The 26,734-nt window shown below is 45.9% G+C and overlaps 1 protein-coding gene across 4 annotated transcripts in view; it reads right to left on the bottom strand.

The window, feature by feature from the left end:
• esd (esterase D/formylglutathione hydrolase) overlaps nucleotides 1–7,944 on the bottom strand; it is a 40,734-nt gene extending 32,790 nt beyond the window's left edge. Inside the window, exons 1-2 of one of the 4 annotated variants that reach the window (XM_070894064.1) lie at nucleotides 7,823–7,944; nucleotides 2,556–2,631 (exon numbers count right to left, since the gene is read on the bottom strand). In XM_070894064.1, the coding sequence (XP_070750165.1) occupies nucleotides 2,556–2,631; nucleotides 7,823–7,889 (143 nt within the window). In that variant the 5' untranslated portion in view covers nucleotides 7,890–7,944. The other 3 variants (XM_070894067.1, XM_070894066.1, XM_070894065.1) reach the window with 3 other exon arrangements.
• Nucleotides 7,945–26,734: the final 18,790 nt, after the last annotated feature.

Genomic DNA, 26,734 nt, shown 5'->3' with positions numbered 1-26,734 from the left:
AGTGTTAAAACCAAGGAAGAGGCATATAAATTGGCTCGAAAAAGTAACAAACCTAAGGACTAGCAGAAATTTAGAATTCAACAGAGGAGGACTAAGGGTTTAATTAAGAGGGGGGAAAAGAGAGTACGAGAGGAAGCTTGCATGGAACATAAAAACTGACTGCAAAAGCTTCTATAAATATGTGAAAAGAAAAAGATTAGTGAAGACAAATGTAGGTCCATTGCAGTCGGATTCAGGTGAATTTATAATGGGGAATAAAGAAATGGCAGACCAATTGAACAAATACTTCGGTTCTGTCTTCACAAAGGAAGACACAAATAACCTTCCGAATGTAGTGGGTCTAGTGAGGAGGAACTGAAGGATATTCTTATTATGCGGGAAATTGTGTTAGGGAAATTGATGGGATTGAAGGCCGATAAATCTCTAGGGCCTAATAGTCTGCATCCCAGAGTACTTAAGGAAGTGGTCCTGGAAATAGTGGATGAACTGGTGATCATTTTCCAACAGTCTATCGACTCTGGATCAGTTCCTATGGACTGGAGAGTAGCTAATGTAACATCACTTTTTAAAAAAGGAGGGAGAGAGAAAACATGTAATTATTGACCGGTTAGCCTGACTCAGTAGTGGGGAAAATGTTGGAATCAATCATTAAGGATGAAATAGCAGCGCATTTGGAAAGCAGTGACAGGATCGGTCCAAGTCAGCATGGATTTATGAAAGGGAAATCATGCTTGACGAATCTTCTGGAATTTTTTGAGGATGTAACTAGCAGAGTGGACAAGGGAGAACTAGTCGATGTGGTGTATTTGGACTTTCAAAAGGCTTTTGACAAGGTCCCGCACAAGAGATTGGTGTGCAAAATCAAAGCGCATGGTATTGGGGGTAATATACTGACATGGATAGAGAACTGGTTGGCAGACAGGAAGCAGAGAGTCGGGATAAACGGGTCCTTTTCAGAATGGCTGGCAGTGACTAGTGGAGTGCTGCAGAGCTCAGTACTGGGACCCCAGCTCTTTACAATATACATTAACGATTTGGATGAAGGAATTGAGTGTAATATCTCCAAGTTTTCAGATGACACTAAACTGGGTGGCAGTGTGAGCTGTGAGGGGGACGCTAAGAGGCTGCAGGGTGACTTGGGCAGGTTAGGCGAGTGGGCAAATGCATGGCAGAGGCAGTATAATGTGGATAAATGTGAGGTTATCCATTTTGGGGGCAAAAACACAAAGGCAGAATATTATCTGAATGGCGGCAGATTAGGAAAAGGGGAGGTGCAACAAGACCCGAGTGTCATGGTTCATCAGTCATTGAAGGTTGGCATGCAGGTACAGCAGGCGGTGAAGAAGGCAAATGGCATGTTGGCCTTCATAGCTAGGGGATTTGAGTATAGGAGCAGAGAGGTCTTACTGCAGTTGTACAGGGCCTTAGTGAGGCCTCACCTGGAATATTGTGTTCAGTTTTGGTCTCCTAATCTGAGGAAGGACGTTCTTGCTATTGAGGGAGTGCAGCGAAGGTTCACCAAACTGATTCCAGGGATGGCTGATCTGTCATATGAGGAGAAACTGGATCAACTGGGCCTTTATTTACTGGAGTTTAGAAGGATGAGGGGGGATCTCATAGAAACGGTAAGATTCTGACGGGACTGGACAGGTTAGATGCGGGAAGAATATTCCCGATGTTGGGGAAGTCCAGAACCAGGGGACATAGTCTTAGGATAAGGGGTAGGCCATTTAGGACTGAGATGAGGAGAAAATTCTTCACTCAAGAGAGTTTTTAACCTGTGGAATTCCCTGCCAGAGAGAGTTGTTGATGCCAGTTCATTGGATATATTCAAGAGGGAATTAGATATGGCCCTTACAGCTAAGGGGATCAAGAGGTATAGAGAGAAAGCAGGAAAGGGTTACTGAAGAAATGATCAGCCATGATCTTTTTGAATGATGGTGCAGGCTCGAAGGACCAAATGGCCTACTCCTGCACCTATTTCCTATGTTTCTATGTTTCTTCAAAGCATTCAATAAGGTTGGCCAAGCATGACCTTTCCTTTTGGAATCCATGCTAACTATTATAGTTTCAGTTTCTAGGGGTCATAAAAATAAGAAAGTTACTAATAAATCCAATAAAGAATTCAGGAGAAATGTTTTTTAGCCAGAGAGTGATTAGAATGTGGAACTCGCTACCACTGGGAGTAGTTGAGGCAAATAGCGTAGATCTATATAAGGAGAAGCTAGATAAGTGCACGAGAGGGAAAGGAATAGAGGGATATAGTGATAGGGTTAGATGAAGTAGGGCGGGCGGAGGTTCATGTGGAGCATAAACAGCAGTGGTGCAGTCCAATATTCAATCATTGGCCAGTTGGACCAAAATGCCTGTTTCTGTGCTATAAATTCCATATAATTCTATTCTTTGGGTTATAACATTTTCCACTATTTACATTGTCCAGCACTGAAATTTTACATAAAATGCTTGCTGCGTTATATTACAGAAAGGAATCCCAGTAATAAAAGGTTTAATAGGAAAAAATAAAGCTGTTGCTGTAGCTGATTACACTCACTCACCTCACGTGTTCATACACCTTCTGATATCCTTCAAAGCACTTGGTGCTTGAAACTTGGGTCAAGGCCATTTTCGTCACTGTAACAAAACAAACAGTTGTTACTTTTTAAAAAAAGACAACCAAACATTTGCAGAAATATGCATGCAGCTTACACATGGGCAACGTGCGAAGACTCAGTTGGTATCATTTTCAGCTCTGGGCCAGGAAGGCTGGTGGTTTTGAGCTTTTAATCTAGGCTGACACTGGATTGCGGTATTGAGGGAGGTACCATCCATGATCTGAGATGGTAAGTTGAGGTCCAGCGTGTGTGTGCAAATGGTTCAGGTGGATTTACAAATCCCGTGGTAATATCTGACGGGGAGCAGGGAGATCTCCACATGTTCTGTCCAATATTCAACCATAAAAAGAAAGCCTTTCACAACCTCAGGATGTCCCAAAGCACTTTACAGCCAATGAAGTAATGTCACTGTTGTAATGTAGGACCATCAACCAGTATCACCAGTAAACAGTGTTTCTGGTCATTCCTCACTGTTTGTTTCAAGTTAAAAAAAGCATACAATGTTTATGCTGGAGAAGGGTTGGAGATAGTATTCCAGAGTGCTGTGTCCACTTTAAAAAAAACTAATTTAGGATTTAGACTTGGGCACTGAATCTCAAAAATGTGATGACACAGAAGTAGGAGGTTTGGCAAACAATGAGAGGATGGAAAGACTTTAGGAACACACAGGTTAGCGGAATGGCCATGCAGGTGGAAGAATAGGTTTAACACGGATAGGTGTGCGGTAATATATTTTGGGAACAAAAATAAGAAACGGAAGTATATTCTCAATGGATTGACACTGAAAAGTGTGTCTAAACAGAGGGCCAGAGTTTCAAACACATATTCCCCTGAAAGTCCGAGTGTTGGTAGATGAAACCACTTTTTTTTTTAAACTATGTAGAATTTTGGGTTTTAGTAACAGAGTACAAAGGTAAAGATGTAATTAATAATTTCGATATGAAATGTTCTAGGCACTGTGTGTGTGAAGCCAGGGATGGGAATCTATAGATGTGAGGAGAGACTTGAGATACTGGGATCATATTCACTGGAGCAGAGGCAGCTTAGAGGAGATTTAGTAGAGGCTTTTAAAATGATGACAGTTTTAATAGAATGAATAAGGAAAGACTACTTCCTCTGGTTGGGGAGTCAGTGATGAGGGATCATCAGCTTATCATTATCACAAAGAGAGCAAGGAGAGAGGTTAGGAGAATTTCTTTCAGCAGAGGGTTTTTGTACAATGGAATGCTTTGCCATAGTGAGAGGCAGAGGCCACTGCTGAATGCAATAGGAAATTGGATAGCATTTGAAGCAGGGGAAGATATATGGCTATGGAGCGTAGGGCAGTGGGATTATTTATGATTACTCTGCTAGTAGTAGATTCACGATGAGCTAAATGGCTCCCTTCTGTGCTGTTAGCCTCTATGGATGCTGCAAGTGCAGAATGGTATTTTCCTGAATAGCAATAACTCCACTTCATAAGTAATTCATTGTGTGAAGTGCTCTAAGGACTGACTGATAAATATTAGCCAGGACACCGGTAGAACTCCCCTACTCTTCTGCAAATCAGGCTACGAGATCTTTTACATCCACCTAAATGACCAGATGGGGCCTCAATTTAATATCTCACTCCTGACAGTGCAACACTCCTTCAGTACTGCAGTAAAGTGTTAGCCTAGATTGTGTGCTCAAGTCCTGAAGTGGGACTTGAATCCACGACCCTCTGACTGAGGCAAAAGTGTACATTGAGCCAAACTGACACTGAGTCAGAAGATCACAAGTCAGAGATCACAAGTTCAGGCACCACACCAGGAATTAAGCACAAAATCTGTTTGTGAGACCTCGCTATAAGGAAAATTGCTACTGTATTTGCCTACATAACGACAATTAACTTCAAAGGTAATTCACTGGCCATGATGGACTTTGGAAATCCGGAGGTCATGGAAGATGTTACATGAATGCAAGATTTTTTTTTTGGTCAGGTCAGTGTATCCATTAATGTTATAGTGTATCACTGACTTTACTCTTAGCAACATTATGGAATTCATACAGGACAGTGTATTCGGTCAGGGTATTACTCACATCTTCCTCAAATGTAGGGAATTCAAATAAAACATTTTATGCATGATAATTCTGCTGCTCATATCCTATCCAGAAGCAAGTTCCATTCACCCATCGCCCCATCCTTGCTGACCTATATTGGCTTCTGATCCAAATACCTCAAAACTGCTACCTTTACTCCCCTCTTTGAAATCTAGCAATACCTCAGTTCCCTCAAAGTATCACCCCAAATCAAACCTCCCCTTTCTCATCCAGACCCTTAAACACATCATTGCCATGCAAGTCTACGCTCATCTCACCCACAATTCCGTTTGCTTCCCTCCAGCATGGTTTCACCCTGCCCACATTGTGCCTGCGACCGTGGTGAATTATTCCTCTCGGACCTCTGCTGTTTCAATACAGTCAACCCTTCAACCCTCCTCTCTTCCACGACCCACCTCATTGGGACAGCCTTCACCTGGTTTCACTCCTACTTCTATCCCAACACAGCCAGCATCTCTAGAGTGATGGCTTCTCTTCTTTTCACCACTTGGCCCCTCCTTTTCCCATCTACATACTATCTCTTGTAGGCAAAGGATCAATTTCCACATATGCGCTGAAGGCACAAAGCTCTACCTGTCCTCCATCACCACCTCTGTGCTGTCCCATTGATTGTCCCACATCAATTCGTGGATGAGGTACAACATCCTTCCAATTATCATTGGGAAGACCAAAGCCATCCTTTTTGGCTCTCACCAAAAACTCTAGACCCTTGCTCTGAGCCTCTGACTCCATGTCCAAATCAAACCAAGACTACCTACCTCCACTCTGCCCTTACCTCACCCCCAGAACTGCCGAGGTCCTATCTATGTTTTCATTACCTTCAGATTCAATTTCTCCACTGGCCTCTCGAACAACAACCTGCACACGTGCTTCAACTCGGCATAAACTCTGCCACATCCTATCCTGCATCAAGTCTCACTCGCTCATCTCTAATGCCTCCCTGCTCCCCAAGCTCAAAATCCTTGTGCTTTCTTATACAAATCCTTCCATGGCCTCACTCCTCCCTATCTATGTGACCTCCTCCAGCTCCAACCCCCTGTCCATTTGTTTTAGCCTTCTGAGTCCAGCCTCCTGCACCTGTTCCTTTCACTTCACCACTAACTGGTGGCACAGATTTCAATCGCCTTGGAACAGCCCACTAAACCCCTCCACTCTCGCATATAAAAAAGGGATGTAGGCATGAAAATTGGACTGTATAAAATCAGCTATGAGGGTAGTTTAAATTCAGTACAGACAAGGGTCAATGGAACCCTCCTGTGCTAAAATTTCTGTTTCCATTTTGCTTGTAAGGAACTCCTGGTTTCTTTTGCCAGCTTATGGAGGGCTCATAAACTTACATAAGAAATAAGAGTAGGAGTAGGCCATTTGACCCCTCGAGTCTGCTCCACCATTTAATAAGATCTGATCATGGACTCAGCTCCATTTGCCTGGTGACTGTACCTAAACCCCGCTAACTTGCCGAGCCCAGTTTTTTCATTTGATTGGGTGGAGGGGGAAAAAAGGCAATGCTGAGTCTAAATACAAAATATAGTTAACACTTTCAACATCAGGTATGGTTGCCACCCATCTAGATTTGGGAAAGATAGTCTGGTTTTAGAGTGTAAAAATTTAAAAGCAGACACCAAATCTACTTTTTAGTGAAAAAGAAGGTCACATCATTCTGCGCATAGGAACATCAGGAGTGACCAACAGAAATTCAGACCTTCCAATTCCTGAAAATGATTTTGTATAGGTGGATGAATCAAAATTTCAGTGCTTTCTTTCTTTCTTTCTTTCTTTCTTTCTTTCTTTCTTTCTTTCTTTCTTTCTTTCTTTCTTTCTTTCTTTCTTTCTTTCTTTCTTTCTTTCTTTCTTTCTTTCTTTCTTTCTTTCTTTCTTTCTTTCTTTCTTTCTTTCTTTCTTTCTTTCTCTCTCTCTCTCTCTCTCTCTCTCTCTCAGAAACTTGGAGAATGCTTGATTTATACCATGCGTCAGTGACACCAATGTCACTCCCCACTGGCCCATCTAAGATTGGATTCAAACCCTTCCAATCAACTCCAATTCAGAGCAATCACCTGCATTTTAAATCTACACACACTTATCTCATCATCTAGTTCACTGGTTGATTTTGCACCAAACACAATAAATTAGATGTTTGGGCTCTGGGGTTAGGTTGCCATCTCTGGTGGGACGCATTCCCGGAGGGTTTGTCACATGGAACTCCCAACTTCAAACATCCCCTCGCTCCTGCCACTGGCTACCCAACACGTCCCTCCACCTTCCCGTGCCATTAAGAAAGCGAACAGACTCTTGGTTACCTGATTGAGAGTCAAGAATCGTCTAAACAGCCTTCTCCCTCCCATCTCCAATATTTTTATAACTAATAAAAATGTTAATACAAATTGGCTGCAGTGTTTCCTACTTCACAACAGTGATTACACTTAAAGTAGCTCATTGGCTGTGAAATGCTAGGTGGTGAAAGGTGCAAAAGAAATCCTCCTTCAAGACGCTACTTAAAACATACCTCTCCGACCAAGCTTTTGGTCACCTGCGCTAATTTCTAATTATGCGGCTCAGTGTCAATTTTTTTCATCTCAATACTCCTGTGAAACGCATTAGGACGTTGCACTATGTTAAAGGCGCTATGTAAATACAAGTTGTTGTTGTTGTCTATCTAACTCAAAGTCCCTGAATTGGGCTTCACCTGGGGACTGAGCACTTGGACGGGTCAGGCCTTCATCCTCACAAACCTTTCCTCAGGCTTTGGAGGCCTGGAAATCGCAAAACTGTTTGGAGCAAATTAACCAGCGCCAGTTCTGCGCATCAGTCCGGGGAGGTCAAAAAGATCTGTCCCTCCACTCCCCCGGCCCGGCCCCTCCACCCCACTTCCCCGGCCCGGCCCGGCCCCTCCACCCCACTTCCCCGGCCCGGCCCCTCCACCCCACTTCCCCGGCCCGGCCCGGCCCGGCCCCTCCACCCCACTTCCCCGGCCCGGTCACCACCTCCACCCCACTTCCCCGGCCCCTCCACCCCACTTCCCTGGCCCGGTCACCACCTCCAGCCTGGGCAGCCGGTGCCTACCCCTGGGGCCCCCTCTTTCCTGCGCCGGCGGCCGGAAGCGGAGCCTATGGCCCCGGGCGGGCACCTACCGGACAGCGGGCTGGCGACACAGACTCGGGCGGCGGCGGCAACTTTCGCCCGCACAAAACGGAACATAAAAAGTGTGAGGAACCGCGGGGCGGAGCGGAACGGCTTGCGGACCGGACCGGGGGAGGGAGATCCCTGTAACTCATGCTGGAGGAGGAATGTTTAGTTACTGTGTTTTTAAAGCAAAGTGTGCTATTTAATGATCATATTAAAGTCTCTAAAATAAACTTTTAAATCTGTTTGTTTTTCGATTGATCTGAGGCTTCCACAACATGCTCCAAAACTCAACAGTATTGACCACTGAAAGTGCACTTATAAGTTCCTCTTAACTCAGTGGTCATTGTGTGGTGACAACCAGTATAATTATGAATTATTTAAATCAATTACATTTTAAAAACCGGTGTAAATATTGTATTATTTGCTAGCACTACTACTGCATTAAACCAAGTGTTTCAGTAACTCAGGATCATTTAGCTGCACAGCCCTGTTTATTTTTGGAAAGGCTGCATGATATCTGTAATGTATCTCCTCTGTGCTGAATTGACTGAACGGTGCAATGAATCAATATAATTATAAGTTTTACATCTGCCAAACATCCATAGGCTAAAAATGTCTATAGGACAGAATGCTGAGTGGCTCAAATGTATCACTGACTAGAAACCAAAGAATGAAAACATTACTATTTGTAAAATAAAATGAGTCTTCTGTGTAAAATTTACCCCATCATGTACCCAGCGCAAAGCAGAGATATGGGCATTGCAGACCACATTAGCTCTGGGATAAAGAGGCAGAGAGTAGTGATGAACAGTGGTGTTTTCTCACTGGAGTATGCATTAGGGACCCCCAGGAGTCAGTTTTACTTGTTATATAGAAATTGTTGTGTATAGAAGAACTCCATGAGGCTGAGTACTGCGAGCTAAATTCAGTGTGACCTTAGCCTTCTTTATTACAACTCCAGAGTGCCTAAACAGCATGGCATCCAACCTTTTATACTGGCCCTGCACGTGTGTGCAGGTGACCATTAGCACTCCAACAGTCGCGCCCTCTGGTGGCAAGTATTACATAGTTACATACATAACATATATAACCTGGACTTGTATATAGGCTGTACAATTTTGAAGTTTGCGAATCATACAAAACTTGGCAACGTAGTAAATAGTGAGCAGGATAGTAGCAGATTTCAGGAGGACATAGATTGGTGAAATGGGCAGACACATTGCAGAGGCAATTTAATGCGGATAAGCGTGAAGTAATGCACTTTTGGAGTAACAACATGGAGAGGCAGTATAATGGAAATGCCACTATTTTGAGGGGGATGCAAGATGAGGGACCAAGGGGGTGCATATTCACAAATCTTTGAATCTGGCAGGGCAAGTTGCTCAGGCAGTTAAAAAAGCACATGGGATAATTGGCTTTGTGAAAGAGGCATTGAATACAAAGTGATTAAACCAGGAGAGGGAAATAAGAAACACATGAGTAAAATATTAGAGCTGAAGAACAGGTTAGGGTGTGTGGCCCAAATAAGCGTTCTTTATAGAACAGACACAGCCCTCTGGTGGCAAGTATTACATAGTTGCATACATAACATCACTCCCCCCACCCCCCCAAAGTCTTTGGTACAAGTTATTTACAAGTTGAGGTGATCCGGAGCCCTTCGCTCCCTGGTTGATAGTCTTAAGTTCAAACCCTGGCATGTGTGAGTTGACCGGACCATTGCTGCACTGCACCGCGGCTGGTCTGACCGGACTGTCAGGAATGCTGGGTTCATCCTCGTGATTGACAGCGAGGTCGATTGCTGGTTGGGTGTGTGTTGGTGGATCGTCGATGGTGATGTCCTCTTCAAGTCGTTTCTGGTTGTCAGTAAATTGCAATTTGGTCTGATCTAAATATTTTCTGCACGTTTGGCCATTTAACAGGTTATAAACATCTTATTCCCTTTCTTGGCCAAAACAGTGCCAGCAACCCACTTGGGACCATGACTGTAATTCAGGACAAACACAGGGTCGTTAACATCAATGTCACGTGAAACAACCGCGCGATCGTAGTACATGTTCTGCCGGTGTCGCCGGGTTTCCATGTGATCATTAAGATCGGGTGGACTAGGGAATGCCTGGTTTTGACAATTCTGCCGGGGGAACCCCGGTGAGCGAGTGGGGTCGAGTCCGGTAACTGAGCAGAATACGAGACAAGCAGGTCTGCAGAGAGCCGTCCGTCACGCGTTTCATGCTCTGCTTGATTGGACTGTCCACTCCGTTTGACCGTTAGACGCGGGCTTAAACGGAGCAGATCTGACATGCTTGATGCCATTGCGGGTCATAAACTCCGAATTCCGAGCTGGTGAAACATGGTCCATTGTCGCTGACAAGGACATCAGGCAAGCCATGGGTGGCGAACGTGGCCCGGAGGCTTTCAATGGTGGCTGTGGTTGTGCTGGATGACACGACTATGCATTCAATCCATTTGGAGTAAGCATCCACAACTACTAAAAACATCTTTCCTAGAAAGGGGCCGGCAAAATCTACGTGGATCCTTGACCATGGTTTGGAGGGCCATGACCACAGACTCAATGGAGCCTCCCTTGGTGCATTGCTCAGTTGCGAGTAAGTGTTGCACTGATGCACGCATAACTCCAAGTCCAAGTCAATGCCGGGCCACCAAACATGTGACCTGGCAATTGACTTCATCGTGTCAATGCCTGGGTGGGTACTGTGTCGGTCGCGTATAAACGTTTCCCTGCCTTTTTTGGCAAAACCACGCGATTACCCCATAAGAGACAATCCAACTGGATGGACATTTCATCTTTGCGTCGGTGAAACGGCTTAATTTCATCTTGTATTTCCCCGGGAACGGCAGACCAGTTTCCATTTAGGACGCAACTCTTTACTAATGATAGCACAGGATCCTGGCTGGTCCAGGTCCTGATCTGGCGAGCTGTGACGGGTGACCCTTCGCTCTCAAAAGCATCCATGACTAGTAGCAAGTCTGCGGGCTGCAGCCATTTCAACCCCAGTGTTGGGTAATGGTAGTCAGCTGAGAGCATCGACACAGTTTTCAGTGGCTGGTCTGTGGCGGATAACATAGTCATAAGCGGATAATGTTAATGCCCATCTTTGGATGCGGGACGAAGCATTGGTGTTAATACCTTTGCTTTCTGAAAACAGCGAAATGAGCGGCTTGTGGTCAGTTTCAAGCTCAAACCAAATTCCAAATAGGTATTGGTGCATTTTCTTAACCTCAAATTCACATGCTAACGCCTCTTTCTCAACCATACTTGACCATACTATAGGCTCTCTCAGCCTTAGACAGACTCCTGGACGCGTATGCAACCGGTTGGAGGTTGGCCGATACATTGGCTTGCTGTAACACACAGTCGACCCCGTATGATGAGGCATCACAAGCTAGCAATAAACGTTTACATGGGTCATGGTGTACAAGTAACTTATTTGAACATAGCAGGTTCCTGGCCTTCTCAAAGGCTGTGTCTTGAGATTTGCCCCAAACCCCTTACGTAGCAACATGTGCAAAGGCTCTAACAACGTGCTCAACCCGGGTAGAAAGTTACCAAAATAGTTGTGGAGTCCCAGGAATGAACGCAGCTCCGTCATATTCTGTGGTCTGGGTGCATTCTTGATGGCCTCTGTCTTTGTGTCCGAGGGCCTGATGCCATCTGCTGCAATCTTTCTCCCCCAAAATTCGACTTCCGGCGCCAGCAAAACACACTTGGAGTGTTTCAGCTTGAGTCCCACTCTGTCTAGGCGACTTAGAACCTCTTCCAGGTTGTGTAGATGTTCGATGGTGTCAAGACCAGTGATCAGGATGTCGTCTTGAAACACAACGGTGCACGGAACAGATTTCAGTAAACTCTCCATGTTTCTCTGGAAAATGGCTACAGCCGAGCGAATCCCGAAAGGGCACCTGTGGTATATAAACAGCCCTTTGTGTGTATTGATGCACGGCAGTCTTTTCGAAGATTCAGTCAGCTCCTGTGTCATGTAGACGGAGGTTAGGTCCAACTTGGTGAACGGCTTCCCCCCAGCTAACGTTGCGAACAGGTCATCCGCCTTGGGCAGCAGGTACTGGTCCTGTAGTGAGACGCGGTTAATCGTTACCTTATAGTCTACGCAGATTCTGACTGTACCATCGCTTTTCAACACCGGAACAATTGGACTGGCCCACTCGTTGAACTCGACTGTTGATATGATTCCTTCGCATTGAAGTCTGTCCGGTTCGATCTCAACTTTCTCCCTCATCATGTACGGAACCGCCCGAGCCTTGTGATGGGCGGGCCGTGCATCGGGGCCTAGATGGATCTGTACCTTGGTGCCTGTGAAGTTGCCGATGTCTGGTTTGAATAGCGAGGGAAACTTTCTCAGCACTTGAGCACATGAGGCGTCATCCACTGAAGATAGTGCTTTGATATCGTTCGAATTCCATCTAATCTTTTCTAGCCTGCTTCTGCTGAACAGCGTTGGGCCATTGCCTGGAACAATCCACAATGATAGGTCCTGCACAAATCCATCATACGATAACTTCACTGCCGCACTTCCAATGACTGGTATGAGCTCTTTGGTGTCGGTACGCAGCTTCGCATTAATCGGGCTCAGATTGGGCCTTTGTGCTTTATTGCCCCACAGTTTTTGGAAAGCCTTTTGGCTCATTATTGACTGACTCGCACCCGTGTCCAACTCCATGGATACTTGATTTGACTTTCAGCATTATAGGAGGGCTCTTGTTGGTGAAGGTATGTATCCCATACACTTTATCCTCGGGTTGAGTTGCCTGTGCTGCGTGATCCGCGCCGGATCGATCATCCTCTGCCATGTGGTATTTTGCAGCACGTTTGCACATTCGCTGGAGGTGCCCCATTGTTGCGCAGCCTTTGCACACGTAGTGCTTGAATCGACATTGATGGGCCCGATGATTACCACCGCAGCGCCAACACGGTTCTAATGGATTCACATTCACCCCCGATAGCGGACTCTGAGTCATCACAGGTCTTGTGGCTGCAGACGTATAGGCCCTGCCATATGCAGTTCGGCTTGCTAGTGAAGTCATTTTATGCACAGTACTTTCCGGTGAGCTTCGATGTTGTTTGGTGTTATCGCCCGTCGCCATGCATGCCTAAAATATCGCGATGGCCCTGCTCAGGTCTAGGGTTTCGTCAGGCAGCAGCTTTCGAAGAATGACCTCGTGGCTGATGCTCAGCACGAAAAACATAGAAACATAGAAAATAGGTGCAGGGGTAGGCCATTCGGCCCTTCGAGCCTGCACCACCATTCAATATGATCATGGCTGATCATGCAACTTCGGTACCCCATTCCTGCTTTCTCTCCATACCCTTTGATCCCTTTAGCCGTAAGGGCCATATCTAACTCACTCTTGAATATATCTAACAAACTGGCCTCAACAGCTTTCTGTGGTAGTGAATTCCACAGATTCACAATTCTCTGAGTGAAGAAGTTTCTCCTCATCTTGGTCCTAAATGGCTTACCCCTTATCCTTAGACTGTGACCCCTGGTTCTGGACTTCCCCAACATTGGGGACATTCTTCCTGCATCTAACCTGTCCAGTCCCGTCAGAATTTTATATGTTTCTATGAGATCTCCTCTCATTCTTCTAAATTCCAGTGAATATAAGCCTAGTTGATCCAGTCTTTCTTCATATGTCAGTCCAGGAATCAGTCAAGTGAACCTTCGCTGCACTCCCTCAATAGCAAGAATGTCCTTCTTCAGGTTAGGAGACCAAAACTGAACAGAATACCCAACGTGTGGCCCCACCAAGGCCCTGTACAACTGCAGTAAGACCTCCCTGCTCCTGTACTCAAATCCCCACGCTATGAAGGCCAGCATGCCATTAGCTTTCTTTACTGCCTGCTGTACCTGCATGATACCCAGGTCTCGTTGCAACTCCCCTTTTAATAATCTGTCACCATTCAGATAATAATCTGTCTTCCTGTTTTTGCCACCAAAGTGGATAACCTCACACTTATCCACATTATACTGCATCTGCCATGCATTTGCCCATTCACTTAACCAAGTCACCCTGCAGCCTCCTAGCATCCTCCTCGCAGCTTGCACTGTCACCCAGCTTAGTGTCATCTGCAAACTTGAAAAAGTCCCACAGCATTTGCCGCAACGCAGCTCCAAAATCGCAAAGTCCCGCGAGGTGCCTCAGGTCGGCGACATAACCCCCACGTCCTGGCCCCTGGAGCGATGGTGCTGGTAGAAATGATAGAAACATAGAAAACATAGAAACATAGAAAATAGGTGCAGGAGTAGGCCATTCGGCCCTTCTAGCCTGCACCGCCATTCAATGAGTTCATGGCTGAACATGCAACCTCAGTACCCCATTCCTGCTATAGAAACATAGAAAATATCTGGCCATGAGGATACTCTCCTTCAGCTTGAGGTGGTCCCCAACCAACGTGCACAACTGTGTATATTCCTTCTCCGTTGGTTTTGTCGGTGCGAGCAGATTCTTGATGAGGCCGTATATTTTAGACCCAAGACGGTGAGGAGAACCACGCTGTGCTTGGCCGCGTTAGTGTCTCCTTCGAGCACATTGGCCACGAAGTACTGGTTGAGACGCTCGACGAAGGCTTCCCAATCATTACCCTCTATGGATCTCTCTCATGTTCCAACGGCAGCCATGGTTGCGTGAAGGTTCGTGTTCTGTTACTCGTCGCCAATTGTTGTGTATAGAAGAACTCCATGAGGCTGAGTACTGTGAGCTAAACTTAGTGTGACCTTAGTCTTCTTTATTACAATTCCAGAGTGCCTAAACAACATGGCAGACAACCTTTTATACCGGTACCTGCACGTGTGTGCAGGTGACCATTAGGACTCCAACAGTCGCGCCCTCTGGTGGCCAGTATTACATAGTTATATACATAACATATACAACCTGGACTTGAATATAGCCAGTACAATTTTGAAGTTTGCGAATCATACAAAACTTGGCAACGTCGTAAATAGTGAGCAGGTGAGTAGCAGACTTCAGGAGGATATAGATTGGTGAAATGGGCAGACACATTACAGAGGCAATTTAATGCGGATAAATGTGAAGTGATGCACTTTGGGAGTAACAACATGGAGAGGCTGTATAATGGAAATGCCACTATTTTGAGGGGGATGCAAGATGAGGGACCCAGGGGGTGCATATTCACAAATCTTTGAATCTGGCAGGGCAAGTTGCTCAGGCGGTTAAAAAAGCACATGGGATAATTGGCTTTGTGAAAGGGGCATTGAATACAAAGTGATTAAACCAGGAGAGGGAAATAAGAAACACATGAGTAAAACATTAGAGCTGAAGAACAGGTTAGGGTGTGTGGCCCAAATAAGCGTTCTTTATAGAACAGACAGAGTATAAGGAATAAATTGAAGTGAACTGCAGGTGCAAATTTAATTTAGAGGGTGTGACACTCCACTCCATAGCCATTACTGCGACATCGTTGCAAGATGGTCAGGACTGAGAACTAATTACATCAGATTATAAGATCTGCAGGAAAGATTGGGAAAATGGTACAGGAGGAGCAGCTTTAGTGATTAAGGATGGAATAATTTCAATAATAAAACAGGATATAATGAGAGATAAGCAGGCAGTGGCAACTTTATGGGTAGAATTAAGAAATAGGAAAGGATCTAAAACTAGTGGGAGTTGTGTACAGACTCCCTGCTGCAGCTATGAAGTGCTAGATTGTATAAATGCAGGGATTAGACAAGCATGTAGTAAAGGCAGAGTGGTTTTAATGTGGGGTTTTAACTTTCACCTTGTAATATATTCTTACGACATCACCAACAAACACACTTTATAAAATGGCTCCAATACATCATGTGAATTGTCACATGACCCTTTTGTTATCATACATCAGGAGTTGCATTACCACAGTAGTCCACTAGGGGGAGCAGTAGTCCATTAGGTGGAGCTCTATATTCCACTTCTCCCTCCTTAATTAAAAAGTAATCATAACAAAACAATCATCATACATAACGTGCATAGTTATACACAACAAAAGATATTGTCACATTTACAAATCAAACTTAACCATTGGTTTTCTGTTTTGAAGAGGATACCTTCGCTCTTGAACTGAACCGTCCAAACTTCGTGTCAAACTTAGACTCATTCTAGGCTGAGTCTGAGGAGAGGTTTTTCGACAAGGGTAACCCTTGATCTACATTTGGACTCTACAACTTCAGACTGTTCCTCTGCTTGACTCGGACTCTGACTTAAATTCTGACTTTCTCTTGGATTTGTTTCGAGCACATCTGAGGTAGGATTTTCTACTGGTACTCTACTTGTAAGAAGACTATTTGACTCATCAGAAATAATCAAATCATTCCAACTTTCGACTCCTTCCACATCTTTAGGTAAAATATGATTAATGTGAACAAACCTAACCTGTCCATGATCAAACATCTTGACCAAATATGTGCGAGGGCCATATATCTTCACTATTCCTCCTGGTAACCACTTTAACCATTTATGGTGATGGTTCTTCACTCTAACCTTCTGATTTAATTTCACAATTCTCTCTCTTACTCAACCTCCATCATGATTCTCTTTCGGACTTGATTGTGCCAAGTTTGGCTTTAACAACGAGAATCTGGTTCATGGCTGTCGTTTGAGAAAAACTCTGCTGGTGTTCTACCAGTAGTTGTATGAGGAGTATTATGGTAAGTAATCAGAAAACTAGCCAAGTTGTGATCCAACGACAACTGCTGTTTCCTTGGATTTGGATCCAACAGTTACTTGATGAGGGCACATTTAACAATTTGTACTGTGCGCTCTGTTGCACCATTTGAAGCAGGGCGGTACGATGGAACTTTGGTATGTTTCACACCGTTTCTGCTTGTGCACTATGAAAATTCTTCTGAACAAAATTGCGGCCCATTATCAGACACAATTTTTTCTGGGAGGCCATATGAAGAAAACAATCTTTGCAAATTGTCTAGTGTTTTACTTGTTGTTATTTTCTGCATTGGAAACACCTCTACCCACTTCGAATGGCTATCAATCACAATGAACAATTGTTGTCCTTCTAGCTCAGCAAAATCTATATGTAACCTTTGGCACACTCTGGAAGGCCACTTCCATGGCTGTAATGGTACTGATAGTGGTTTCTTGCTTACCGATTGACATGTTTTACATTGACTAACGATGTACTCTGTGGGTTAGAATTTGAACAAAATCAACCACTGCCAGATAGCCGCCCCAAAAAACGCTAAGATTATTAAATTAACGCCGATGAAAAATTGATCAAAAAATGTAAAAATTTCCACCCGGCGGGAAAAATAGATCTTACACACGGATTCTCAGTGGAAAACGTGATCCTGGTCAAATTGGACGGTATTTACTCAAATTTAGTCCGAGGCTGTGGATTGGGCCTAGGGAGGGGGGAAAACGCAAAAAATATTTTTCAAAAAAATAAAATATCGGAGAACATTCTCAGGACCCTTTTCCACTTAATCACTATAAAAGAATTAAAAATGTTTTAACTTACCTTTTTTTGCATGGCTTCATACCTATCACCCAGCACCGGCTGGTTTCTTGTGGGCAATTTTTTTCTACTCACCTATGGGTCACCGCTGTGACCAAATTTGGGCGGTAGTGTTTTTTTCGACATTGCACGCCGGCGGTCCGCTCCCCAGTAGTATTTTGAGACTGCCGGCAGAACTCTTTGAAGAAATTCCCGTCGGGTGGTTTTCCGCTGAAAACGAAGAATACCACTGAAAACCCAGTGGAAATGGTAGTGAATTTCTAGCCTTATATCTTTATCCTGATCTGGCCACCATAAGTAAATGTATGCAAAACTCTTGGTCAAGCATATTCCCAGGTGCTGGTCATGAAAATTCTAAAGGGGCAAAGTGTGTTAAAAAGACAAACCTGAAGGCTCTGTGCCTCAATGCGAGGAGTATTCGGAATAAGGTGGACGAATTAACTGCGCAGATAGCAGTTAATGGATATGATGTAATTGGCATCATGGAGACATGGCTCCAGGGTGTCCAAGGCTGGGAACTCAACATCCAGGGGTATTCAACATTTAGGAAGGATAGACAGAAAGGAAAAGGAGGCGGGGTGGTGTTGCTGGTTAAAGAGGAAATTAATGCAATGGCAAGGAAGGACATTGGCTTGGATGATGTGGAATCGGTATGGTGGAGCTATGGAATACCAAAGGGCAGAAAATGCTGGTGGGAGTTGTGTATAGACCACCAAACAGTAGTAGTGAGGTTGGGGACAGCATCAAACAAGAAATAAGGGATGTGTGCAATAAAGGTACAGCAGTTATCATGGGCGACTTTAATTTACATATAGATTGGGCTAACCAAACTGGTAGCAATGCGGTGGAGGAGGATTTCCTGGAGTGTATTAGGGATGGTTTTCTTGACCAATATGTCGAAGAACCAACTAGAGAGCTGGCCATCATAGACTGGGTGATGTGTAATGAGAAGGGACTAATTAGCAATCTTGTTGTGCGAGGCCCCTTGGGGAAGGGTGATCATAATATGGTAGAATTCTTTATTAAGATGGAGAGTGACACAGTTAATTCGGAAACTAGGGTCCTGAACTTAAGGAAAGCTACCTTCGACGGCATGAGGCGTGAATTGGCTAGAATAGACTGGCAAATGATACTTAAAGGGTTGACGATGGATAAGCAATGGCAAACATTTATAGATCACATGGATGAACTTCAACAACTGCACATCCCTGTCTGAAGTAAAAATAAAACGGGGAAGGTGGCTCAACCGTGGCTAACAAGGGAAAGTAAGGATAGTGTTAGATCCAAGGAAAAGGCATATAAATTGGCCAGAAAAAGCAGCAAACCTGAGAAATTTAGAATTCAGCAGAGGAGGACAAAGAGTTTAATTAGGAGAGGTAAAATAGAGAATGAGAGGAAGCTTGCCGGGAACATAAAAACTGACTGCAAAAGCTTCTATAGATATGTGAAGAGAAAAAGATTAGTGAAGACAAACATAGGTCCCTTGCAGTCGGACTCAGGTGAATTTATAATGGAGAACAAAGAAATGGCAGACCAATTGAACAAATACTTTGGTTCTGTCTTCACGAAGGAAGATACAAATAACCTTCCGGTAGTACTAAGGGACCGAGGGTCTAGTGAGAAGGAGGAACTGAAGGATATCCTTATTAGGCGGGAAATTGTGTTGGGGAAATTGATGGGATTGAAGGCTGATAAATCCCCGGGGCCTGATTGTCTGCACCCCAGAGTACTTAAGGAAGTGGCCCTAGAAATAGTGCATGCATTGGTGATCATTTTACAACGGTCTATCGACTTTGGATCAGTTCCTATGGACTGGAGGGTAGCTAATGTAACACCACTTTTTAAAAAAGGAGGGAGAGAGAAAACGTGTAATTATAGATCGGTTAGCCTGACATCAGTAGTGGGGAAAATGTTGGAATCAATCATTAAGGATAAAATAGCAGTGCATTTGGAAAGCGGTGACAGGATTGGTCCAGGTCAGCATGGATTTATGAAAGGGAAATCATGCTTGACAAATCTTCTGGAATTTTTTGAGGATGTAACTAGTAGAGTGGACAAGGGAGAATCAGTGGATGTGGTGTATTTGGACTTTCAAAAGGCCTTTAACAAGGTCCCACATAAGAGATTGGTGTGCAAAATCAAAGCACATGGTATTGGGGGTAATGTACTGGCATGGATAGAGAATTGGTTGGCAGACAGGAAGCAGAGAGTCGGGATAAACGGGTCCTTTTCGGATTGGGAGGCAGTGACTAGTGGAGTGCCGCAGGGCTCAGTGCTGGGACCCCAGATCTTTACAATATACATTAATGATTTGGATGAAGGAATTGAGTGTAATATCTCCAAGTTTGCAGATGACACTAAACTGGGTGGCGGTGTGAGCTGTGAGGAGGATGCTAGGAGGCTGCAGGGTGATCTGGACAGGTTGGGTGAGTGGGCAAATGCATGGCAGATGCAGTATAATGTGGATAAATGTGAGGTTATCCACTTTGGTGGCAAAAACACAAAGGCAGAATATTATCTGAATGGCGGCAGATTAGGAAAAGGGGAGGTGCAACGAGACCTGGGTGTCATAGTTCATCAGTCATTGAAAATTGGCATGCAGGTACAGCAGGCGGTGAAGAAGGCAAATGGCATGTTGGCCTTCATAGCTCGGGGATTTGAGCATAGGAGCAGGGAGGTCTTACTGCAATTGTACAGGGCCTTGGTGAGGCCTCACCTGGAATATTGTGTTCAGTTTTGGTCTCCTAATCTGAGGAAAGACGTTCTTGCTATTGAGGGAGTGCAGCGAAGGTTCACCAGACTGATTCCAGGGATGGCTGGACTGACATATGAGGAGAGACTTGATCAACTGGGCCTTTATACACTGGAGTTTAGAAGGATGAGAGGGGATCTCATAGAAATGTATAAGATTCTGACGGGACGGGACAAGTTAGATGCGGGAAGAATGTTCCTGATGTTGGGTAAGTCCAGAACCAGGGGACACAGTCTTAAGATAAGGGGTAAGCCATTTAGAACTGAGATGAGGAGAAACTTCTTCACTCAGAGAGTTGTTAACCTGTGGAATTCCCTGCCGCATAGAGTTGTTGATGCCAGTTCATTGGATATATTCAAGAGGGAGTTAGATATGGCCCTTACGGCTAAAGGTATCAAGGGGTATGGAGAGAAAGCAGGAAAGGGGTACTGAGGTGAATGATCAGCCATGATCTTATTGAATGGTGGTGCAGGCTTGAAGGGCTGAATGGCCTATTCCTGCACCTATTTTCTATGTTTCTATGTTTCTATGAAGATCTCCTAACAATTTGGACCTGAATTTATTTGGAATAACTACTCTTGCACCCCACATGAGACAATCTTTTTCCACTGATAATTCATTCCTACAAGCAAAGTATGGATGAATATCTTTCTCTGATACCTGGGTTGGCCAGCCATTTGCTATGTAATCATACATCTTTGTCATAACTGGGTCATTCTTGGTTGCTCTACCAATCTCTTCAGTTGTGACTGGCAGTTCATCAATGTATTGGGTGTAACTTGTGATGGGGACGGCAACCTTTTGCATCAGCATTATCATCTGACTTAGGTACAACAACAATGGGTGTCGCCCAATTACTTAGATCTACCTAAGAGATAATGTTCTCAGATTCTGGTCTTTTGAGTTCTTGCTCAACTTTCTCCTTGAGTGCGTATGGTATGGGACATTGCTTACAGTAAACTGGTCTAGTGTCCTTCTGTACTCTGACACTCGCCTTGAAGCCTTGGATTGGACTACCTGTTTCACAGAACATCTTCAGATACTGCTTGATGACATCCTCTTTTGATGCAAATTTTGTTTCTACATGAAAAATTTTGTTTCAATCCCGCTTCAGTGATTCCAATGAATTTCAATTAAGGCAGGCTTGTTTCCTGACACTACTAAGAGAGGCAAGCTCTGAAACTGATCCTTGTATTTCACCAGTATGGTGATACCTCCTGTGGTGTCCCTGCACCTTGCTACTAAATCACACGAGGCATGTACTGCAGACACGGTCACTACGTGACCTTTCTTTATTCCCAGGACCAAGAAGTGATGACCCTGCGTGGGACCTCCCTTTAAATACCTGAGTGCCCAGGTGAGGAGGGTCTCCCACAAGTTCACCCCCTGTGGTCAAGGTGTGCATTTCCAGGATATATATACAGTGTACAGTGTGTTTACACGAAGGTTACAGTTACATGAAGGTTACAGTTGTATGAAGGTTGCATACATGACATCACCTCCCCCCTCATGTCTTTTTGTGTCAAAGGTTAAGTCTTGAAGGCGGTCGACGCTCTCTCGTGGAGCGCTGCAGTTGGGGCTCTGGTGGCTGAGCCTTGGCATGCATCTCTGTCACCTGAGACGATTCCGGCCTGTCCGGGCTGGCCGTAGGGACTGTGCATGCTGGTGAATGTCCTTGTTGCTCGTCTACTGGCAGTGGTGTGGGTAACATCTCATGCTCTTCCTCAGGTTCCTCAGTGTCTATGCTGAACCTTTTCTTTACTTGGTCCAAGTGTTTGCGGCATATCTGCCCATTGTTGAGTCTGACCACTATGACCCTATTTCCCTCTTTGCCAATTACGGTGCACTCAAGCCACTTGGGTCCCAAAGCATGGTTAAGAACAAATACCGGGTCATCAATTTCTATACACCTCCCCCTTGAGTTACAATAATGGCACTCGGTTTGGGACTGGCGCTTGCCCTCAACAATGTCTGCCAGGGCTGGATGAATGAGGGACAGCCGCGTTTTAAGCATGCGTTTCATGAGTAGTTCCGCTGACGGGACTCCCGTGAGCGAGTGCGGGCGGGACCTATAGGCCAGCAGGAGGAGCGATAGGCGGTACTGAAGGGAGGGTCCTTGGGTATGGAGCATGTCCTGTTTTATGACTTGGACCGCACGTTCTGCCTGGCCATTGGAAGCTGGCTTGAACAGCGCTGCCCAGACGTGTTTGATACCATTGCCTGACATAAACTCCTGGAATTCATGGCTGGTGAAGCACGGGCCATTGTCGCTGACCCGAATGTCCAGCAAGCCGTGGGTCGCGAAAACCGTACGCAGACTCTCCACTGTGATGGATGTCGTGCATGAGTTTAATATGATGCACTCGATCCATTTCGAGTATGCATTGACAACAATCAGGAACATTTTTCCCATGAATGGGCCCATGTAGTCTATGTGAACACGTGATCATGGCCTGGTGGGCCAGGGCCACGGACTGAGTGGGGCCTCCCTGGGGGCATTGCCCAGAAGTGCACACGTCGTGCACCTGCGAACCCAGTGTTCCAGGTCTGAGTCAATTCCCGGCCACCATACATGTGACCGGGCAATGGCCTTCATTAGCACGATGCAAGGGTGCTCGCTGTGGAGTTCCCTGATGAATGCTTCCCTTCCTTTCTGGGGCATGACTACCTGGCTGCCCCATAGCAGGCAGTTAGCTTGGATGGAGAGCTCATCCATCCATCTGTGAAACGGTCTGACCTCCTCAGGGCACGCCCCGTGTGCGGGTGCCCAATTCCCAGTCAGAACTCATTTCTTTAACATGGACAGGAGGGGGTCTCTTTGGTCCAGATTTTGATCTGGCAGGCTGTGATGGGGGAGCCTGTGGTGTCAAAAGTCTCAACGGCCATGACCATCTCAGCGCTTTGCTCCGACGCCCCCTCAGTGGTGGCCAGTGGGAGCCTGCTGAGCGCATTAGCACAATTCTCGGTGCCTGGCCGGTGCCGTATGGTGTAGTCATACGCAGCCAGCATGAGAGCCCATCGCTGTATGCGAGCTGATGCATTGGCATTGACAGCCCTGCTGTCGGACAACAGGAATATTAACGGCTTGTGGTCCTTTTCTAACCGAACCGCCTACCGAAAAGGTACTGGTGCATCTTTTTCACCCCATAAACACAAGCAAGTGCTTCCTTTTCGACCATGCCGTATCCACGCTCTGCCTGGGAGAGTGACCTAGAGGCATAAGTCACTGGTTAGAGTTGGCCTTCATCGTTACTCCGCTGAAACACGCACCCAATCCCATATGATGATGCATCACACGTTAAAACCAGTTTTTTACAGGGGTCGTACAAGGTCAACAGCTTGTTAGAACAAAGCAGGTTCCGCGCCCTATTGAAAGCCCATTCTTGACCATTCCCCCAAAACCATTCACAACCTTTACGCAGGAGCATGTGTAACGGCTCCAACTATGTGCTTAAGTTCGGCAGAAAGTTCCCGAAATAGTTCAATAGTCCCAGGAATGATTGCAACTCCGATGTGTTGCCGGGCCTGGGCGCCCGGCACATCGCCTCCGTTTTAGCTTCGGTGGGCCGGATCCCGTCTGCGGCAACCCTCCTGCCCAAAAACTCGACTGATGGGGCCATAAACACACACTTGGGCTTTTTCAACCACAAGCCTACCTGGTCTAGTCGGCGTAGCACCTCTCCCAGGTTGTGGAGGTGTTCCTCGGTGTCTCGACCCGTTATTAGGATGTCATCTTGGAACACAATTGTTCCAGGGATGGATTTAAGCAAGCTTTCCATGTTCCTCTGAAAGATAGCGGCCGCCGAACGAATGCCAAACAGACACCCGTTGTAGATAAATAGCCCCTTGTGCGTCGTGATGGTGGTCAGAAGCTTGGATTCTTCAGCCAGTTCCTGATTCATGCAGGCTGAGGTGAGGTCCAACTTAGTGAACAGCTTGCCACCTGCCAGCATGGCAAAAAGGTCCTCCACTCTCGGAAGCGAGTATTGGTCCTGCAGTGACACTCGGTTGATGGTGGTCTTGTAGTCGCCACAAATCCTGACTGAGCCATCTGCTTTGAGAACAGGAACGATGGGGCTTGCCCAGTCACTGAATTCAATGGGCGAAATTATGCCCTCTCTGAGCAGCCTGTCCAATTCACTTTCAATTTTCTCACGCATCACATACGGCACTGCCCTGGTTTTGTGGTGCACTGGTCTGGTGTCCGGGGTGATGCGTATCACTACTTTGGTGCCCTTGAAAGTCCCGACACCGGGTTGAAACAGTGCCCCGAATTTCTGTAGGACCTGTGAGCATGAACTTCGCTCCACCGATGAAATGGCGTACACATCCCCCCATTTCCAGTTCATCTCGGCTAGCCAGCTCCTCCCCAAAAGCACGGGCCATTTCCCGGGACAATCCAGAGTGGCAGCCGGTTCTCTGATCCATTATGTGTTACCACCAAGTTTGCACTGCCCAGCACTGGGATGATCTCTTTGGTGTACGTCCGTAGCCGCGTGTCAATGCGTTCCAGTTTTGGCCTGTAAGCTCTGTGTGGCCATAGTCTCTCAAATTGTTGGGCGCTCATAAGTGACTAGTTGACTCTTGTGTCCAGCTCCATCCGCATCGGGATGCCATTCAATAAAACTTTCATCATCATGGGTGGCGTTTTGGTATATGAGCTGTGGACATCAGCCACATGAACCCGCTGAACTTCAGCATCCATGGCTTTGCCCCAAGCATCATCCTGCATTGCAGATCCCTCGTCTGGTTCCTCTGTCTCGTAGATTAGCTTCGCTACAGCCTTTCTGCACATTCTGGCCGAATGTCCACTGACGTTGCAATTCCTACAGATAAATTGCTGGAACATGCAGCTTTTCGCAGTATGTCTACCCCCGCACCTCCAGCATGAGCTGAGGTTGTTGTTAACAAAAGGACTGTTACCAGGCATTACAAAGGGACTGTTACCAGGCATTCCTCTCTGATTGTCCCTTTGGTTATTTCTAAGCGCTCTGATGGTGGGTGTCGATGGTCCCATCACGGGACACATTGTTCCTCGAGATGGCGTGAATTGCCGATCCACTTTCCATTGTCCCTTTTGCGGGCCCATCCTAGAGTCTGTTGCTGCCTGGGCAGTTTCGAAATGCCCTTGCCTGCCTGCGGGGTCCTGAGCCGCGTTCACAATGTTAATTCCCTGGTCCATTGCCACGTTGAAACCAGAGCTGCGCGCGTAAATTAGCTTGGTCTCCTCTTCCCCTGCCATGAAGGTCTGGCTATCAACGCTGCCCTTTCTAAAGTCAAGTCCTTGGTCTCTATGAGTTTCCTGAAAATCCCGGCATGACTAATGCTCTCAATGAAGAAATTCCTTAACATCTCCCCCCTGCAGGCGTCTGTGAACTTAGAGAGGCTGGCCAAGCGCCGCAGGTTCGCAACGAAGTCCGAGGTGTTTTGTCCCTCCCGACGCCGGTGTGTGTAGAACCGGTGCCGGGCCATGTGTACGCTACTCGCCGGTTTGAGATGCTCACTGATCAGCTGGCTGAGCTCTTCAAAGGACTTGTCCGCCGGCTTCTCGGGTGCGAGCAGGGCTTTCATCAGCGCATACGTCTTTGGTCCGCAGCTGGTCAGTAGATGCGCTCTCCACTTGTCAGTTGCTGCCACTCCCAGCCAGTCCTTCATGACGAAGCTCTGCTGGAGTCTCTCAACAAAGTCGTCCCAGTCCTCACCCACACAGTAACGTTCCTCTGTGCTACCGGTGGCCACCCTCGGTCATTCCCATTTCTCGTCGCCAAATGTGGTGTCCCTGCACCTTGCTACTGAATCACACGAGGCATGTACTGCAGACACGGTCACTACGTGATCTTTCTTTATTCCCAGGACCTCCCTTTAAATGCCTGAGTGCCCAGGTGAGGAGGGTCTCCCACAAGTTCACCCCCTGTGATCAAGGTGTGCATTTCCAGGATATATATACAGTGTGCAGTGTGGTTACATGAAGGTTACAGTTACATGAAGGTTACAGTTGTATGAAGGTTACATACATGACACCTCCTACCACAGGGATTTTCTCTCCTGAGTAGCCTCGCAGCTCTATCTTCAACTTCTCCAGTGGAAAATCACTCAGATTGTCGAGATATAGTGATTCTGATACTACGCTCATGGATGCACCAGTGTCGATTTCCATGGGTATCCTGGTTCCTGCAGCGTCTACTTGGATGATGATACTTTGCGAATCATTGTTAGGTACCTTTGTGCTCCTGATGACGTGTATCTCCAGAACTTCCTCGTCCTGTTGCTTCTCTTCAATGCTATGTAGTGTCTGATTTCTACTTCTAACATTGAACATCAATTTACTCTTCAGTCGGCACATCTTCGCAAGATGCCCAGAAGAAACACTCTGCCTTCACATAGGGACAACGTTGAGCAACATGTTGTCCCATGCACCGATAGCATGACTTCAATTCACTGTTACCTTGGGCAGTTGCTGAGGCCTTGGGGCCCAACTGCCTTTTACTTCTAACCTGCAGGCGATTCACCTCGGCTGGCTGATGACTGGAAATGGCATTAAATTCTCGGTAGTATTGGCCAGCCATATCCATTGACATAGCTGTCTGACAAGCTAAATCAAAAGTCAAGTTAGGGGTTGTCAACAACTTCCTTCTGATTTGTTCATTTTTCATCCCACAAACAAAG

The sequence above is a fragment of the Pristiophorus japonicus genome, chromosome 11 (genome assembly GCF_044704955.1).
Source record: "Pristiophorus japonicus isolate sPriJap1 chromosome 11, sPriJap1.hap1, whole genome shotgun sequence".
Classification (NCBI taxonomy): Eukaryota; Metazoa; Chordata; class Chondrichthyes; family Pristiophoridae; genus Pristiophorus; species Pristiophorus japonicus.
This window is presented reverse-complemented; position numbering and strand designations above follow the sequence as displayed.